This window comes from Mirounga leonina, unplaced genomic scaffold (genome assembly GCF_011800145.1).
Source record: "Mirounga leonina isolate KUSES-001 unplaced genomic scaffold, KU_Mleo_1.0 Mir_195, whole genome shotgun sequence".
Lineage (NCBI taxonomy): Eukaryota > Metazoa > Chordata > Mammalia > Carnivora > Phocidae > Mirounga > Mirounga leonina.
This window is the reverse complement of record NW_023270490.1, coordinates 3,127,083-3,144,834: the sequence shown is the minus strand read 5'-3', so window position 1 is coordinate 3,144,834 and position 17,752 is coordinate 3,127,083. Positions and strand designations below refer to the sequence as shown.

The following is a 17,752-nucleotide window of genomic DNA, read 5'->3' as shown; positions in this document are numbered from 1 at the left end:
GGTTCCTCCATAGGTCCAGTGCTAATGTCTAGGAACCCCGTTTTGAGAACTGAGCAGAGCAGTGGAAGCAGGAACAAAAGCCAAACCCCACAGGGTAGATGAAACATTTCAACAAGAGGGAGGTGTGGTTCATCCAGGCATCCAAGGGACTTGGCGTGAAGACAGAACATCCATTTGTCAGAATCTTCTGGCCAACTTTAAACAAAAGCCACTTAACTTCCCCGTGCATGTTGCAATTGAAACCCTGAGACCATTTACTTCAATAGAAAATGCTGGTCGAACCCAGGTGCTCTTGGACCCACATCAGTGATGTTGTCATTGCCGGAGGTGCTCGAGAGGGGGAGATAAGGAACCTGGGTTCCTTATCAGATGCCCAAAGAAATTGAAAATAATTTGTTAACATAAATAACATTTAGGGGCGCCTGGCTGGCTCATTTGGAGGAGCATGGGTTCCTTAACAGATGCCCAAAGAAATTGAAAATAATTTGTTGCATAAACACATAATTTCTAAGGAATTTCATTAAATATAAAATAAGGAATATGAAAGCATTGCTTCATAATAATCAGCTTTTTAATTGTACATAAAATAACGGTGCATCTAACAATCTATATGATCTAAGATTCAAAGAAAGATGATGTTTGTTTTAAGAGAAAATATAACTAGCACCGCAGACCTGTGACATGGATATTACTGCTCGAGGCAAAGTGTTAGGCCTGCGCCGATTTCAGTAAGGATATTCTGTAAATACAGTGCCAGAAGTGGTGCCTCGGTGCCTGAGGTTTGGGAAACAGAATATGACCGTGGCTTTCAAAGTCATCGTTAGGGCCTCTCAACCTGACAAATTCACCCAACGAACAGAACCCCCCCCCCCCCGGTCATATTGACTCCTCCTGTGAAACCAGATCTGCATGGCACAAATTATATATAATAAGGGAAGAAAACATTTCCAAACCCAAAACCATAAATTTAGTTAACAAAGTAGTCACAAAAATCTATAAGCAGAAAAAGAAATTTGAGACTACCTATTTTATCTTTTATGATGATAAATATAAAGATAAAGATGATAAAGATGTTTGGTCTTTCTTTTTGTCCCTCTGAAAACTTCAGTAAGAATACAAGGATTTCTTTTAGGAATATTTGTGTTTTTAGAGAGTGCTTGTAGTTTGGGCCAGAATTCCTTTGATCAGTTTCTTTCCAGCTGTTTGTTAGGATTTTGTGATAAAGCTTATGAAAGTACCAAATGCATTTGGCTGGAGATAGTAGAAAGTTTGCCTGGTATAAATGACAGGGGCCTTTCTTGTTTATTTAATAAGTCTAGATTTGGATACTTTCAGAACTCTGGCTCAACATCAGAGTTTCTTCCTCTCCCCTTATGGTTACAGAATAGCTGCCACAGATCTAAGCATCACGTCCTCACTCCAGCAAAGATAGGAAATGGGCAACAAGGACAGCAAGAATGAGCTTTTCCTCAACCACCTCTTTTTTTTTTAATCAGGGAGAAAATCTTTTCCAGAAGCCCCCCAAGATGTTCTCTAGTGTCTCACTGACTAGAATGGGGTCACAGGATTACCCTTAAGCAGCAAAGGAGACTGGGGAAGCAATTTAGCCTGTTCGTTCTCTAGAAAGGAAGGTAGGCAAAGGGAACAGCTGTTGGGTATTCATATTATGAAATCTAATAATCATCCTGTCTTTTAGTTTCAGCTCCAGAATTTGTTTTTGAACATGGCTATCAAACTTATCTGCCCACGGAAAGCAATGAAAACCAGACAGCCACTGTCATCTCTCTCCCTGCCAAGTCCCGTGCCAAAAAGCCCACAGCACCACCTGCTCAGAAAAGGCTTAACTGTTGCTATCCAGGTAAAGACAGCATTGTGTCCTGCTTATATAGAGGATGTAACATGTAACAGATTCCAGGGCTCTAGCTCGTGAATTCCTGACAACTGGATATAGACGTGTTCTAAACTGCCTGGCTTAAAAATCAGAGCCGCCCCCTCCCCCCAAGCATTTACATCATCACATATGATCTATCTCTCACTGTCCCTGGTCACTGTGCACGTGGACTGTAAGACTTTTACAGACACGGGCCTTTGAAATGGGATTCATGAGGATCCAGGTTACTGTGAATTTTTCTTTCTGTGCTATGGCTTAGGAAGACATCCAGAAAGATTGTTGTTTCCTTTAAAAAATAGTAATAACTTTTGATTTGGAAATAAATTCAGACTCACAGAAAAGCTGCAAAAAGAGCACAAAAATTTATGTATGCCCTTCTTCTGGATTTCCCAAATGTTAACATACTGTATTTGCTTTATCATTCTTTCTATATATACATACTCTTCCCCCAAAGCCATTTTAGAGTAAGTTGCAGACCCGATGTCCCTTTACCCCTAAATACCTCAATGTATATTTCCTAGAACCAAGGAAGTTCTTTTATAAACCACAGCACAATCATCAAAATCAGGAAATTAACATTTAGGGGCACCTGGCTGGCTCATTTGGAGGAGCATGGGACTCAGTCTCGGGGTCATGAGTTCGAGCCCCACGTTGGGCAGAGAGTTTACTTTAAAAAAAAAAAAGGAAATTAGCATTTATACACACTATTATCAAACCACTGACCTTATTAAGATTTTATTAACTTCTCACTCATGTTCTCAATAGCAAAAGAAAAACATTTTCCCCTGGTTTGGGATCCAATTCATGATCACACATTGCTTTGACTTCTCCCGTCTCTTTAGTTTCCTTGAATCCTAAATTTTTGTCTTTCATGACCTAGACATTTTTGCAAAGTACAGGCCAGTTATTTTGTAAAATGTTCCTCAGTTTGGATTTGTCTCATGTTTCCTCACGATGACATTTAGGCTCTGCAGTTTGGGCAGGAAGCACAGACGTGATGTATGTCCTTCTTGGTGCATCGTATCAGGAGGCACGTGATACCCGTCTGTCCTGCTTACTGTAGGCTTTACGCTCATCACTTGGTTAAGGAAGTTTCTGCCAGGTTTCTCCACCCTTAGGTTACTGTGTTTCCCTTTGTAATTGATCTTTTCTTGCCTTTTTAAGGTTGCCAATTCAAGACTGCCTATGGCATGAAGGACATGGAGCGTCATTTAAAAATTCACACTGGTAAGTGACATTTCTGTGGCATATAAGCCCGGAGCATGTGCTCTGTGCTAGGAGCCAGGGATCTGGACAAGTCAGACATGTGATAGGACATGGAATCTCGCTGGTTGTCACAAACACAAATTCAGTAAAAGTAAGATGCTGTATCTGTACATGATTTTGGCAGAAACTGTGTAAAGCAATAAAATCCAGTGCTGGAGCAGATATGAGCAAATTTAGCTAATGGAAGTGTGAATGGCTGCAACCATTTTGACAATTAATCTGCCAGAATTAATTAAAATTTAAATGTACATATTCTTATTTTGAAGCGATGGTCCTATAAATGTGTATATTTGTAATGATTGATAAAGAAAAGAATAAAGGTGAAGAATAGTAAATTTTTTTTATGTATCTCTACTGTATCACTGGATACAGAGTGTGTGTGTGTTATTTTTGCCATTTTGAAGGTGAAATTTAGTAAATTTTTTTTTTTAAAGGAGAGGGAAAGGGGCGCTTGGGTGGCTCAGTCAGTTAAGCATCGGCCTTCAGCTCAGGTCATGATCTCAGGGTCCTGGGAACGAGCCCCACGTTGGGCTCCCTGCTCAGTGGGGAGTCTGCTTCTCCCTCTCCCTCTGCCCTTCCCCCCTGCTCCTGCTCTCTCTCTCTCTCTCTCTCAAATAAATAAAGTCTTTAAAAATAAATAAATAATAAAAGGAGAGGGAAAGATTGATGAGGCGCCTGGGTGGCTCAGGTGGTGGAGCGTGTGACTCTTGATCTTGGGGTCATAGGTTCAAGCCCCAGGTGGGGTGTAGAGATTACTTAAAAAAAAAAAAGTAAAAGGAGAGGAAAGATTGATGCATGGAAAAGAAAAATGTACTTATTTCTGGTGATTTTAATTTTCTTTAATATATTATTTTTATGTCTCCCAGATTTTCTGAATGGAGAAGGAACTGTATTTAGATTATTTTTAACAAAGTATTAGATACTCATAATTCAAATGAGAGAGAGTGACTGCGGAGTGTATAAATGTGTATAAGGTCGGGGTCCACTGACATTTGGCGGGGGCGTCACTCATTGCCCAAAGTCTGCCTCCACCTTTGGAAGATGAAATCTCCAGCAGTGATTTCTGACATTTGTCGGCCATGGCTAGTGATTGCCTTGCCGTACTGGGGTCACCATCCTGTTCTAACCAACCTCACTGTGTCACGTCATTTGGATTTATTCCAATTATCAGAATATTAAGTTTCAAGTATTGGTAAGCATTCTCGACGTAACAATGAATCTCTCCCTGTGGGTTCAACATGAATCCCGTCAGTCGAGTCAAGCACAGCATATTCATCCTTGCCAGAGTAAAGTGCTGTCAGTATTCACGAGGATTAAGAAAACAATCGAAACACATAAGTGAAGCAGTGACCTTAAGTCCGTTTCTGCAGATCTTCAGGAAGCACCTTATACACGCAGGTAGCCCAGCTTAGGGTCGTAGGGTGGTTTCTCTGTGACTGCAGCAACTCCAATAATATCAAGGCGGAGAGTTGACAAGGTGTCCTCACCTTAGTTACTTTCGGAGAGGAGGCCATGGCCAGGAGGAGCCCTAGGGGGCTCTTCACCCGCAGAGCTAGCCGGAAACCATCCTTCTTCCCCAGCATCTGGCGGCTGCCCAGGGGGGCAGATACACAGCCCGGCGACCACAGGAGCTAATCAGCCGCTGACAGTCAGGAGAAATTCCTGTTCGTGGATTTTTAAATTTGACTAACATTTTTTATTAATAAAATCATAATCTTTCATACACTTTTAGGTGTATTCTTAAATCCCAGACGTTTGCTCTACAACGGTAGTGATCAGCTTTGGCTGACAATTGATTTTAGCACCTGGCTGTTTAGGATTTAGCCAAAAGACATATTTAATATATAAAGTAAAAAGGGGAAATCCTGATTCAGAGCCCCCTTCCTTATTCAATATAAGCCCAAAGTCACCAGTCTTAATAGTGTCTCATTCTGAAATTTTAGCATACCTATCCTGGGCCTAAAAACACACAGAAATCTACTTTTTCCATCTCTTACTAGATTAATATTATATATATTGTCACTGCAAATTGCTGTTTTCCACTTAATATTGGTCATCTTTCCACATCAGTAGTACATGTCTGCTTCATTCTTTTTGGTGGCCCAGTAGGGAACTGGTTCAAGTATTTATCCAGTGAAATACTTCAGCTTTAAAAACCATGCTGTAGAGATTTAATGATGTGACAAGACGATTGGAATTATTTTATGTGCAAGAAAGTAGTCAATGGGGAGGCATTGTTGCATTTGGGCTCAGAAAGCAAGACAGTCGTGGGTTCTAATCCCAGTTGTTGAGAGGATTAAGGAGAATCATTGAGAGGCACCGTGCCTTTCAGAAAGTATTTAAATTGATGTTAGCCAAGAAGTTTTTTTGTACCAAAAATACACACACACACGCACAAATAACTGGAGAGCTATCCATCAAAAAATCAGCAGTCATTCGGGGGCAGTAAGTACATGAGTGAGTATAGATGAAACTGCTGTGACAAAGACCCCCACCCCAGCTCACACGCGGTAGGGGTTTATGTGTCTCTCACATAACTGTCCGGAGCTAAGCAGGTGGTCTAGAGCAGGTAGGCAGCTCTGTCCTACGAGATCAGCCAGGGACTTAAGTTCCTTCTGTGTCACTGAAGCGCATCATGGTAAGGGCTCCTCCATCTGCAGGCAAGCCGCCCTCACCTGCCAGTTCAGACACCCCTTGTCTTGGAGACAGCTGGCAGGAAGGGCGGAAAGAGGAAAGTAAAAGGCAAGCAACGTCACTTTGCAAAAGGGACCCACTGACCCTCTCTGCCATTTCATTGGCGGGGACCGCGGCGCCAAAGGATGACTCCTGGCTGCAGGCCAGGCTGGGAAAGGAAGCCTTGAGCTGCTCAGCCCGGAGTTCTCCGAAAACTTAGAGCCTCTGAGCTTTAGGGTGTGTCTGTGGAAAAAAAGAAAAAAAAACGGGAAAAGGAGAGAATGGAAGGAGACAATGAACAGTTCCTTATTTTCCTTAGCTCTCCTTGAGACATTTGAGTCGCCTTCTATTTTTAATTAATAAGGAATCCCCATTCGATGTAGGAAAAACTAGAAAATGGCAAGAGGCAAAATAGAAGAAACTCCCCCCTCTCCCAAGAGCTCAGGTCTTGGCAGATTTTTCTATCTAGCTTTTGGGGTTTCCTGCATATTCTTGGGTGACCGCGTAGTCCTCTTATCATAAGGCAAGGTGGGGGGGGGCGGGGAGTAAGCCTCTTTCTCCTTCAGGGTGGTTTTCTGATGCCTCTGTGTGTGTGTTTGAAGGAGACAAGCCCCACAAGTGTGAGGTCTGTGGCAAGTGCTTCAGCCGGAAGGATAAGCTGAAGACACACATGCGCTGCCACACGGGGGTGAAGCCGTACAAGTGTAAGACGTGTGACTACGCCGCGGCCGACAGCAGCAGCCTTAACAAGCACCTGCGGATCCACTCGGACGAGCGGCCCTTCAAATGCCAGATCTGCCCCTACGCCAGCCGCAACTCGAGCCAGCTCACCGTCCACCTGCGGTCCCACACAGGTAGGTCCCTCCTGCTGCCCTCGCGCTGGGCTCCTCACCACCAGCTACTGAAAAGCACCTTAAAGCACTGAGTCACGGCCCAAGTAGACGAACGGGGGACGTCTGCTCACTGCACGGTGTGCAGGTTCGCTTTGCGTCCACCCAGAAGAGCCTTTCTCGGTCGATGAGGGGAAAAAAAAAAACACGGCGCTTATAACCTCATCTCTATCTTTAGGCAACTTTATAACTTAGTCACTAGTAAAGTATTGAATGAGGAGGTGAGCTAAATGAAATCGAGAGATAACTATAAACAGTGCGTTTTTAATAAATGTCTGCATAGTTTCTGCATTCCGGTCATTTTTGAAGTATACTCAGATTAGGTCAGCATGCGATAGCTTCATGGAAAAACTCGGCAGGTAGGTCACTTAATAAAGCATGGACATTTCCTTCTGGCAAGTGTATCAGTTAGCTATGGATGCAGTGATGCTGTGTAATAAGCCCTACAAAAGCTCAGTGGCAGATTATAATCAATTACTGCTCACATACTTCATGTCTAGCTCTGTTGATCTTGACTGGGCTCAATCACCTGTGGCGGGGAAAGGCTGGGTGTCCCCTGACCTTGGCTGGGGATCGGCTGCCTGGGGGTTAGCTGGCTGTCCACTTGCCTTAGCTGGGGCTGGTCCGGCTCTGCTCCACGTGCCTCTCATCCTCCTTTTGGAACAGTGGGCTACCCCAGGTTTGTCCTTCTCCTGATAGTGGCAGGGGTACAAGCAAGCACATCCCAGTGGGTAAGCCCATTTCAGGCCTCTGCTTGCATCCCATTGGTTGAAGCAGGCTATGTGGTGGGGCCTGGCGTCAGGGATGGGGCTGGCCTCACCCACGCTGGGAGGTCACCACGAGGTTACAGGGCAAAGGCCAGAGATAGGAGGAAGGGTGAAGAATTGGGACCATTTTTGCAAACCACCACAGTCCACCACGCTGTCACGCACAACTCTGACATGTGGATTTAATAATGCCTTCCTAAGACCCACATAAGTCACACCCCATCACAGGATCAGGCTCAAACACCCAGGATCCCGTGATCTCCCCTGGGTCCGGATATGGCTTCTCTTGACCTAGAGTTCCTTTGAAGTAAAAAGACAAGTCGTCTGTTCCTACATTCCCAATGTACAGCGGTGACATGGAACCAGGGCATTTCCAGTTACCCTGCTGTTCGAAAAGAGAAGAATGGGAGGCACTTGGCATTCACAGCTCCACGGGTTTCTAGAATCCCTCTGGGCACATGTCCCCAGGTCCCCTCACTCTGGGGACAGAGAATGTTCCCTGATTAGGCCTCGGCTCAGCTTCCTGGCTCCTGACTCTGCCCACTGCAGCATCCTTCCCATCAGCTGCCTGAGCCCCTTCCAAAAAGTAGTGGAAAAGGTACTTTTGTGAAACTCTCTCAGCCTGCTTCCCGCCTACCAAAAGTAGGGCTCTTTTTAGTCGAGGGGGATGACAGGTTTGCTGGTAGAGCCGTGTGCAAAATTTTGTGAGTCTGTGTGCCGAAAGCCACACCCACAATTCTTTCAGAGACTCTCCTTTCCTCTGAACCCCATTGTAGGCACTTTTGGCATATAACCTTCTGTGGCTGAATCCCTTGACGTCCCTAGGAATCCTTGTCCAGCTGGAGAACCTACGTGGCGCCAACTTAATTCTTTCGGAGATTTTAACGAAGAACCCTACATTCACACCCCTCATTTCTCATTCGGTCCTCCCCCTGAGATCACATCCCTGGGTATGACCTTTGTCCCCCGGCTTCTGTCTTACTTTGGAAACCCTTTGCTGGTTGGAGGTGAGAAATGTTATCTAACTCAGCACATCTTCGGTTTGCTCTATTCTCTCGAAATTCCATTTAGAAAATGGCCAGTTCTTGTGTGAGTTTGTCTCTTCCTTATAGGACCTCATCATATGCAGCCCATAAGGCACTTTCACTGTTCTGCCCAGAATTAATCTCTTTGCTCAAGTCCCAAATTCAACAGGTATATTATATTCTCTATCTTCTCACTTACTGCAGGTGACAACGGGACCAAATGTTTGCCATTAAATAGTGTGCCCTGCCACTTCTCCAGTCTTTTCTTGCCGTCCAGTCCCCAAAGCCAATGCTACATATTCTAATTTTCTGGTATGGCAGCACTCTTGTTTCTAGATATCAATCTCTGTATTAGTTATCCGTTGTCACACTAAATGCAGTGTAACAGATACTCCCACAAAACCTCATTGGACACAACGATGTACCTTTTCTGGTGGCATGCTGGGGATCAGCTGGGGGTCACTTCGGCAGTTCTGATCTTGGCTGGACTCAGATGTCCGAGAATCTGCTGGCTGTGAGCTGTCTGTCCACTGGTCTTGGCGGCGGGAATCCAGCGCTTCTCCACATTTCTGTCACCCTCCTCCTGGGACCAGCACGCCAAGCCAGCCTTGATCATCTCATGGCGATGGCTGACAGAGGTGCAAGCAAGCAAACCCCAGTGTACAAGCCCATTTCAAGCCATTACTCATATCAAGTCTACTGAAGATACCATCAGCCAAATGTAGCCACATGATTGTCGAGGGACATGGCAGGTCATCCTGCCTCTGTCTGGAGACCATGCATAATGGCACGCATGGCAGAGGCCATGGCTACGGGAAGGGAGGAGAGGTGGTGAGATTTGGGAACGTTTTTGTGGTCTACTAAAGCAAGTTCCAGACATAGGCATAACCAATGGCCAACTGAGTTTCTTCAGAAATCTCCCACACCTATGTTAGAGGACCTGAAGGACTCGTTTACGAAAGTGGTTCTGAATCATTTTGACTTAGAAGGATAAACTTACCATTTACAGTAGCATCTTCAAGTTGGTCTAGGAAAGGTGAATTTTCTAAAACTTTATGCTGTTTATGCAGTGTCTCCATGGACTGTTCATTTCCCTTTTATAAATCCATGGCACTTAGAACATTTTACAAACTGTAAAATTAATAGGATTTTGTTTGTATCCTTTCATCGCTAGGACTGACTTCATTCATCATCAGTGGTTTTCATAGCAAGCTAAACTCAAGAAAGATCTGTCAGCTTACATATATCAGTTGCTTATTCATTCAACAACATTCATAAAGTCCCCGCGAGGTACTAGACACTGTGAGGATCACGTGGGGGGCAAGAACAAACGTAGTCATTAGCTTTGGAGAGCTCATGGCCCCATGGAACCATGACTGACCATTACGCCTCAGTTGAGAAATCTGTGGTTAAAAAAAAAAAAAAAAGATGACAAAGGGATTGGAAACCTTTTCTTTCATATCAAGAAGTGTTGTTAACTCTGCAACTCAGCTGTGAGATTTGGTTATCTGGTATTTCTGGGTTTCACCTCTGCTGACAGCTTTAAAAAAAAAAAAGGCAAAAAGACTGTAATTTGGGGAGGGATTAACAGGAAAACCTAGTAGAAAATTCTGGAGCAGGGATTCTTCCTTCTGGATCCACAGATACCTCCACTCAGAGATCCATGAATAAACTTTAGATGGTCCATGAATTTGGATGGGAAAAAAATTACATCTTCATTTTCACTAACCAAACTGTATTGAAATTGGGCGTGTCCTTCCATTTGAAAATTGGCAACTGATCTGAGAATAGTGCATACTGCTGCCAGTGGAAATCACAGATCTTTTCATAACAGTCCCTGGAGATCGATCAATATATCATTTATGCTCTTTTCTATTTAGAAATTATAGTTACAGATCCGCCACTAGATCTTCTTATTTAATGCATTAATAAAGCACACATGGGGCACCTGGCTGGCTCAGTTGGTGGAGCATACAACTCTTGATCTTGAGGTCGTGAGTTCAAGCCCCATGCACAGATAATTACCCAGCATCTAAGAATACCAGCTTTGCAGCCAGCCTGGGTTGGAATCCAAGCCCTGCTACGTACTACTGGGGGACCGTGAACAAGTTATTGCAGTCTATCTAGGCCTCATTTGTACAGTAGTGTTAAGAATAATATAATAGGGGGCACCTGGGTGGCTCAGTCGTTAAGCGTCTGCCTTCGGCTCAGGTCGTGATCCCAGGGTCCTGGGATCGAGCCCCGCATCGGGGTCCCTGCTCGGCGGGAAGCCTGCTTCTCCCTCTCCCACTCTCCCCGCTTGTGTTCCCTCTCTCGCTGTCTCTCTCTCTCTCTGTTGAATAAATAAATAAAATCTTAAAAAAAAAAAAAAAAGAATAATATAATAGTACCCACGTCGTGGGAATGTTGGGAGCATCAAATGAGACCATTCTTGTGGAGTGCTCAGCAGAGTGCCTGCCATCTTGGAAGCAACCGAAGAATGTTAGCTGCTACTTGGCTTGCTTCAACAATATTGAAATGGGCGGGGTCACCAATTTGCTTGAACTATCTGTACCTTAGATAATTCGGACTTGCCATTCATTGAGGAAACAAATTTGGAGTACCATGTGCATTCAGATGTTTGCAATTTCACTTTCCCTGCTCATCTTTCAGCGACCATGAATTAAAAAAAAAAGACAAACAAACCAAGCAGCTGGATTTCGTAACTTCACGAGTAAAGAACGCAGCTGGCAATGTGGGATAAATAAATTTTGCGCAATAAACACGTCTTTATTAATAAAAATCTGCATGAAGCGTAAGCTGGGCATTTCAATCGCTTTATAAAGACTATTCTGATGAGTGAGCATGGAGCTGACTGATTCCAAATGTGTCCTCGAATCTGTTACGACATGTAACTCAATCAAAATCAACGGATTATGCAAAATTTACACAACTGTGAACCATTAACTAGCAGAGTGGGCACATGAGCAAAATGAACCATAGCTTGATCGTTTTCAAGAACATAAGTATATTCACAAATTCCATTTGGTTTGGGACAGTTGAATAGCTCTTTTCAGTCTCCCGTTTTTCTTGTGGGTTTTTTTTTAACGGTGCTGGTGGTTTAGGTTTGGGGAAAGAAAAGAAGCCCCCCCCCCCCCATCCCCTTTCCCCTCCCCCCCAGGGGCTGCTAGCAGCTGCAGTAGGCAGGTCTCCATCCGCCTGCCTTGGTATAAGCGATTTTCTGGTGTATGCTTCGGGGGGATCCGCTGTGGTTGTTGCCTGCCTGTTCTTATCGAAACTCACCTTGTGTTGACAGGGGACGCCCCCTTCCAGTGCTGGCTCTGTAGCGCCAAGTTCAAAATCAGCTCGGACTTGAAAAGGCACATGCGCGTGCACTCGGGGGAGAAGCCTTTCAAGTGTGAGTTCTGCAATGTCCGCTGCACCATGAAGGGCAACCTCAAGTCGCACATCCGCATCAAGCACAGCGGGAATAACTTCAAGTGTCCGCATTGCGACTTCCTGGGTGACAGCAAAGCCACCCTCCGTAAGCACAGCCGGGTGCACCAGTCGGAGCACCCGGAGAAGTGCTCCGAGTGCAGCTACTCGTGCTCCAGCAAGGCGGCGCTGCGCATCCACGAGCGCATCCACTGCACCGACCGCCCCTTCAAGTGTCTCTACTGCAGCTTCGACACCAAGCAGCCCAGCAACCTAAGCAAGCACATGAAGAAGTTCCACGGGGACATGGTGAAGACCGAGGCCTCGGAGAGGAAAGACGCGGGCCGCCAGAGCAGCCGGCAGGTGGCCAAGCTGGACGCCAAGAAGACTTTCCACTGTGATACATGCGACGCCTCGTTCATGCGCGAGGACTCGCTCCGCAGCCACAAAAGGCAGCACAGTGAGAATAAGCACTCGGATGTGACGGTCCTGCAGTTGCAGATAGACCCCAGCAAGCAGCCGGCCCCGCCCCTCACCGTGGGCCACCTGCAGGTGCCCCTCCAGCCCAGCCAAGTGCCCCAGTTCAGCGAGGGGCGAGTCAAAATCATCGTTGGGCATCAAGTGCCACAGGCCAACACCATCATCCAGGCGGCGGCCGCCGCGGTGAACATCGTACCCCCCGCCCTGGTGGCGCAGAACCCGGAGGAACTCCCCGGCAACAGCCGGCTGCAGATTTTGCGCCAGGTCAATCTGATCGCCCCCCCTCAGCCCTCAGGGTGTCCGAGCGAGGCGGGCACGATGACCCAGCCCGCTGTCCTGCTGACCACTCACGACCAGGCCGATGGGGCCACTCTGCACCAGACTCTCATCCCCACGACGCCCGGCAGCCCCCAGGAAGGCTCCAGCAACCAGACTTTCATCACCAGTTCGGGTATTACATGCACGGACTTTGAAGGCCTTAATGCTTTGATTCAGGAGGGGACAGCTGAAGTGACAGTGGTGAGCGATGGAGGTCAGAACATCGCCATGGACACCACGGCCCCGCCTATATTCTCCTCCTCCTCCCAACAAGAACTGCCCAAACAGACTTACTCCATCATTCAAGGGGGAGCCCACCCAGCCTTGCTCTGTCCCGCGGATTCCATACCAGATTAGTACCTAAAAACCAAAAGAAAGGGGGGGGGAAAGGAGTGACAAAAACAGGAAGTCCTAAAAAGAATTCTGTAAGAGGTTTGCTCTTAATGTTTTTAAGGATTGATGTGAAACCCCTCCCCTCGTAATAAATCGTAATTTTATACTGCTTACTATGATTTTTTAATGCTTGTGACCACCTCGGAATCGCCGTGTTCTAACTGTTGTAGAATGTTGCCAAGATGATTCCAATTAGGGCTTGGAATTCAATGCAGTGAGTAGTGAATACATTTGTTTTGTCCGGCTTGATTTCCCAATTCTGAGAAGGGTTTTTTCCAATCTTATTAAATTTGTGTGGGAGATGGGAGACTTCCCAACCTCTCTGAAGTCATCATTCTGAAATACCCCCCTTCCAGGTCTGGGCTATTACTGTTTTAGTACATGGATACAAATCTATTGGCATGAGGACCATTTTCTATACAATGTTACATGGATACTTGACCCCCCCCCCCCCAAAAAAAAGTGTTTAGTGCTAATGAGAAAAAAGAAATGGTTTCCTAATAAATTGATACGTGAGTAAAATATACTGAATGTTAATGATTCTTTAGAGTCACAGTATGACTGGGGCATAATGGGGTGTGAATTATCCTATAGCTAAAGAAAATTTGAAGAAGCAAAGGTTTTTAGTCCTCCGATCAATATTATACAGATGTCTTACAACCTTCACAGTCAACTTAAGTATTACTGATGCCTAAAATGACCCAATGATACCATTTCCATTTTGGAACGAGATTGACAAACCTGACATTTCTGTTTAGATGCAAATATGATGTGACTTCCTACTAACGTTTAGAATGGATTTCTAGGATACCATTGTTTGAAATATCAGTATTGTGCAATCTCGGGGACCAGACGAGTGGTATTGGAAAAGCACCTACATTTTTCAGAAGGGTAGGCTCTACTGAGGAAAGGGAAATTCAAATGTTACTGTTTTAGAATTAAAATGCTGTTTGATCAGTAGGTGGCGCCAGAGAGCAAGCTAGAATTACCCATGCTTGTAACCAAAGCCGTAATTTCCAGCCTCTAGCGCGATCTTCAACTCATCATGGGTTCTTAACACATATTGGATGACTGAAACATGCTCTCACAGAGTGTCAGCAAGGATTGGTGAGGAAAGCATATTTAAAATGTTACGAGAACTCTTACATTTTTTTAAAAGGTTTTATTTATTTGACACAGGAGGAGAGAGCACAAGCAGAGGGAGGGGTGGGCAGGGGGAGAGGGAAAGGCAGACTCTCCCAAGGAGCCAGGAGCCCCAGTGCGGGGCTTGATCCCAGGACCCTAGGATCATGACCTGAGCCGAAGGCAGTCGCTTAACTGATTGAACCACCCAGGAACCCGGAGAACCCTTACATTTTTACCAGAGCCCTCATCACTTTCATTTTCCTAGCACACAAACTTACTAAAATTTTCATGCAGATCAGCTCACTTTTACATAAAGATATTACCCATCCCCCCCCCCTTTTCTTTGGTAACAACAAACTAAGGAAATACACAAAATAGTGATGCGGAAACCTTCGGGGTTTGCCTGTTGGAATAGGAAAATCAACTTCCCTTACGAAATAGCTGTAAAGTTTGAGTTGTCTCCTTCCTTTCTCTGATCCTTAATATCTGAACACAATTCTGAGAATTCGCGGGGTGGGGGGGGGCAATTTATTTTCATATAAGCAATGCTGGTAATGAGTCATTAACTGTGGTTTGGCAAGAAAATGAAAAAGCTTGCAGCGTACTATGTTAATATTTTAATAATTTCACTGCTTTAGAATTATTGCTTACAGCCTTTTTTTTTTTTTTAACTAAGAGGGAGAGCACTAGGTGGGGGAGGCATGGAGGGGCAGAAGGTGAGGGAGAGAGAGAATCTTAAGCAGGCTCCACCACCAGCACAGAGCCTGACACCAGGCTCTATTTCAGGACCCTGAGATCATGACCTGAGCCTAAATCAAGTCAGATGCTAACTGACTGCACCACCCAGGTGTCCCGCCTACAGCTCTTTAAGAAACTATTTAGCTATTCAGTTTTAGCTGGCAAATTTCTATTGTCATGAACCTGTTTTCCACATCTTTCTTTCCCAGAATGCCCCTTTCTTCAACTTTTAAAGGATTTTTTTCTCTGATTAGAAATGTAATGTGCATTCAAGGTAGAAAAGATACAAAACACATGATATTATTTTTTAAAATTAACATTGGGGCACTTGGGTGCTTAGTTAAGCATCTGACTCTTGGTTTCTGCTCAGGTCAGGATCTTGGGGTCATGCCATCAAGCCAACCTCGGGCTCTGCACTCAGCGTCGAGTCTGCTTGAGATTCACTCTCCCCCACCCCCCGCCCTTTGCCCCCCACCTCCTGCTCGTGCACACTCTAAATAAATAAATAAAATCTTTTAAAAAATAAAAATTTTTAAAAATTAAAATCAAAGTTACTGGTAATCTTCTACCCAGACATAAAAACTGTGACCATTTTGATGGACTTCCTTTTTTGATGGACTTCCTTTGTTTCTATGTTTATGTATGTATGGTTTCCATTCTAGTTATAGAGTTGGGTTTGAATCAAGCATAGTTTTCTGTTTATATATTTCCTTTTATATATTTATATCTCCAGCTATCTGCTGCCCCCATACACACCTACACATGCATACACACACACACACACACGCATAATTGGATTTTTTTTAACAAACCACAACAGCAAAACTTGTTATTACAAATAAACTATATACAGAATTGTACAAAAACCAAGCCAATCATCTCCAGCGCCCTTCCTATTCTCCTCCTATCTAGGGTTAGTAATGCTAAGTTTTCTCTGTGTTCATACTGACATACACAGACTCAAAACAATAATGTAGAAAAGGTTTTTTCCTATTTTTCTAGTAATTGTATCATACTATGTATATTTCTCTGCATTTGCTCTTACTATTCCATGTATGAACAGGATTACAGGTGAATACGGCTATCTCTACTGTTTTTTTTAAGCAAAAGGTAGTGTGAACATACCATGCGTTATTCAGCCATCTCCCTACTCATGGATATTCAGGTTGTTTTGTTTTTATTTGCCATTAAAAACAGTAGCAATCAACCTCCTGCACAATTGCTCACATTCGATTGTGCTTTTGGAGTTACAACGAGTGTCTGTAGTTTGTACTTGCATATAGATTTAGATTACTTTTTTCGAAATGGTAGCCTCATCCGTGGTGCAGGCCCCAATGATCACCAATCCTGGCTATTAGCAATCTTTCAAAGTTTTGTCAGTCTGATAAGTGAAATGAGCCATCTGGGCTCTGTGCATTTCCCCAGCTGGTGTTTTGATCTGCATTTCTGTGACATCTCTATATAGACTTGTTGATCATTGGCCATTTTCTTGTCTGTGAACCTAAAACACATTCTCCCTCATGTTTCTCCTTGAGTTGTTGGGCACTGGGGACACGAACCCCATGTCTGTCACATTTTCTCCCCTCCTGTCTTTTGTCTTCTGACACCTCACAAAAAGAACTCTCTTTTCCTATAGTCAGCCTTCTATTGCTTCACTTGGGGCTTCTGTTTTTTCTAGGACTGTCATCTCTTCCCCTGAGATGAGAAAAGGGTGTTTTTTTTTCCTTTAATATATTTGTTGTTTGTTTTTAGTTAGCAACTTACCGCAGCAAAAATTCCTATTTATACACATTTGACATGGAAATTTGGCAGCCCACATATGCCAGGACCATTTGTTAAATACAATATTATTTTCCTTGCTACTGAAATCCTAATTTCACCTGTAAATGGAAGTTCTCAAATACACTTGGATCTGTTTCTGGAAGCTCTGCTTTGTCTCACTGATCTTTATATCTTCTCTGGTTTGCCAGCAACACACATTTTATTATAGTAGCATTAAGGTGAGCCTTACTGTCTTTTAGGATCACAAAGCCTCCCTCTAGCTATTCTTTTCCAAAATTTTCTTAGCAATTCCTAGATATTCATTCTTCCAAATGAACTATCATTTTATCCAGTACTTCTCAAGGCCCCCCCAAAAAGAAAATCCTTTTGAGAATTTTTATTAGAAATGGATCCATGTGATATTGAACTTATACAAAGAATGACTTATTAAAATATGTTAAATCTTACACGCAAAAACCTTTATTCAGCTCCTGGGTTAACCATTATTCATATGGTTTTCTTCATACACAATCTGTTCTTATGATATGAGGCCTATATTTCCTTATTATTGTATAATTTTATTATAATTATAAATAGGGGGGCACCTGGGTGGCTCAGTCGTTAAGCATCTCCCTCTGGCTCAGGTCGTGGTCCCAGGGTCCTGGGATCGAGCCCCGCATCGGGCTCCCTTCTCCGCAGGAAGCCTGCTTCTCCCTTTCCCACCCTCCTGCTTGTGTTCCCTCTCTTGCTATGTCTCTCTGTCAAATAAATAAATCTTTAAAAAATAAATAAATAGGATTTTTCCTTGTTAAAATAATTGTTTGTTGCAAATATATAAAGAATAGCTACATTTGGTATATTTGTCTATATTGAGCTCCCTTAGCAAAAATTCTTCTTAATTGGGGCACCTGGCTGGCTCAGTCGGTAGAGCGTGAGACTCTTGATCTTGCGGTTTTAAGTTCGAGCCCCATGTCAGGTGGAACGATTATTTAAAAACAAAATCTTTTAAAA

The 17,752-nt window shown here is 44.1% G+C and overlaps 1 protein-coding gene across 3 annotated transcripts in view; it reads left to right on the top strand.

Annotated features, from left to right (window-relative positions):
- ZFP64 (ZFP64 zinc finger protein) overlaps positions 1 to 17,752 on the top strand; it is a 79,907-nt gene that overhangs the window by 14,519 nt on the left and 47,636 nt on the right. For 2 of the 3 annotated variants that reach the window (XM_035025421.1, XM_035025420.1), the window contains exons 3-6: positions 1,697 to 1,858; positions 3,056 to 3,118; positions 6,433 to 6,684; positions 11,808 to 13,230. In XM_035025421.1, coding sequence (XP_034881312.1) covers positions 1,697 to 1,858; positions 3,056 to 3,118; positions 6,433 to 6,684; positions 11,808 to 13,081 — 1,751 coding nt within the window. In that variant the 3' untranslated portion in view covers positions 13,082 to 13,230. Of the gene's footprint in view, positions 1 to 1,696; positions 1,859 to 3,055; positions 3,119 to 6,432; positions 6,685 to 11,807; positions 13,231 to 17,752 lie in introns of those variants that run through there. The other variant, XM_035025422.1, reaches the window with a different exon arrangement.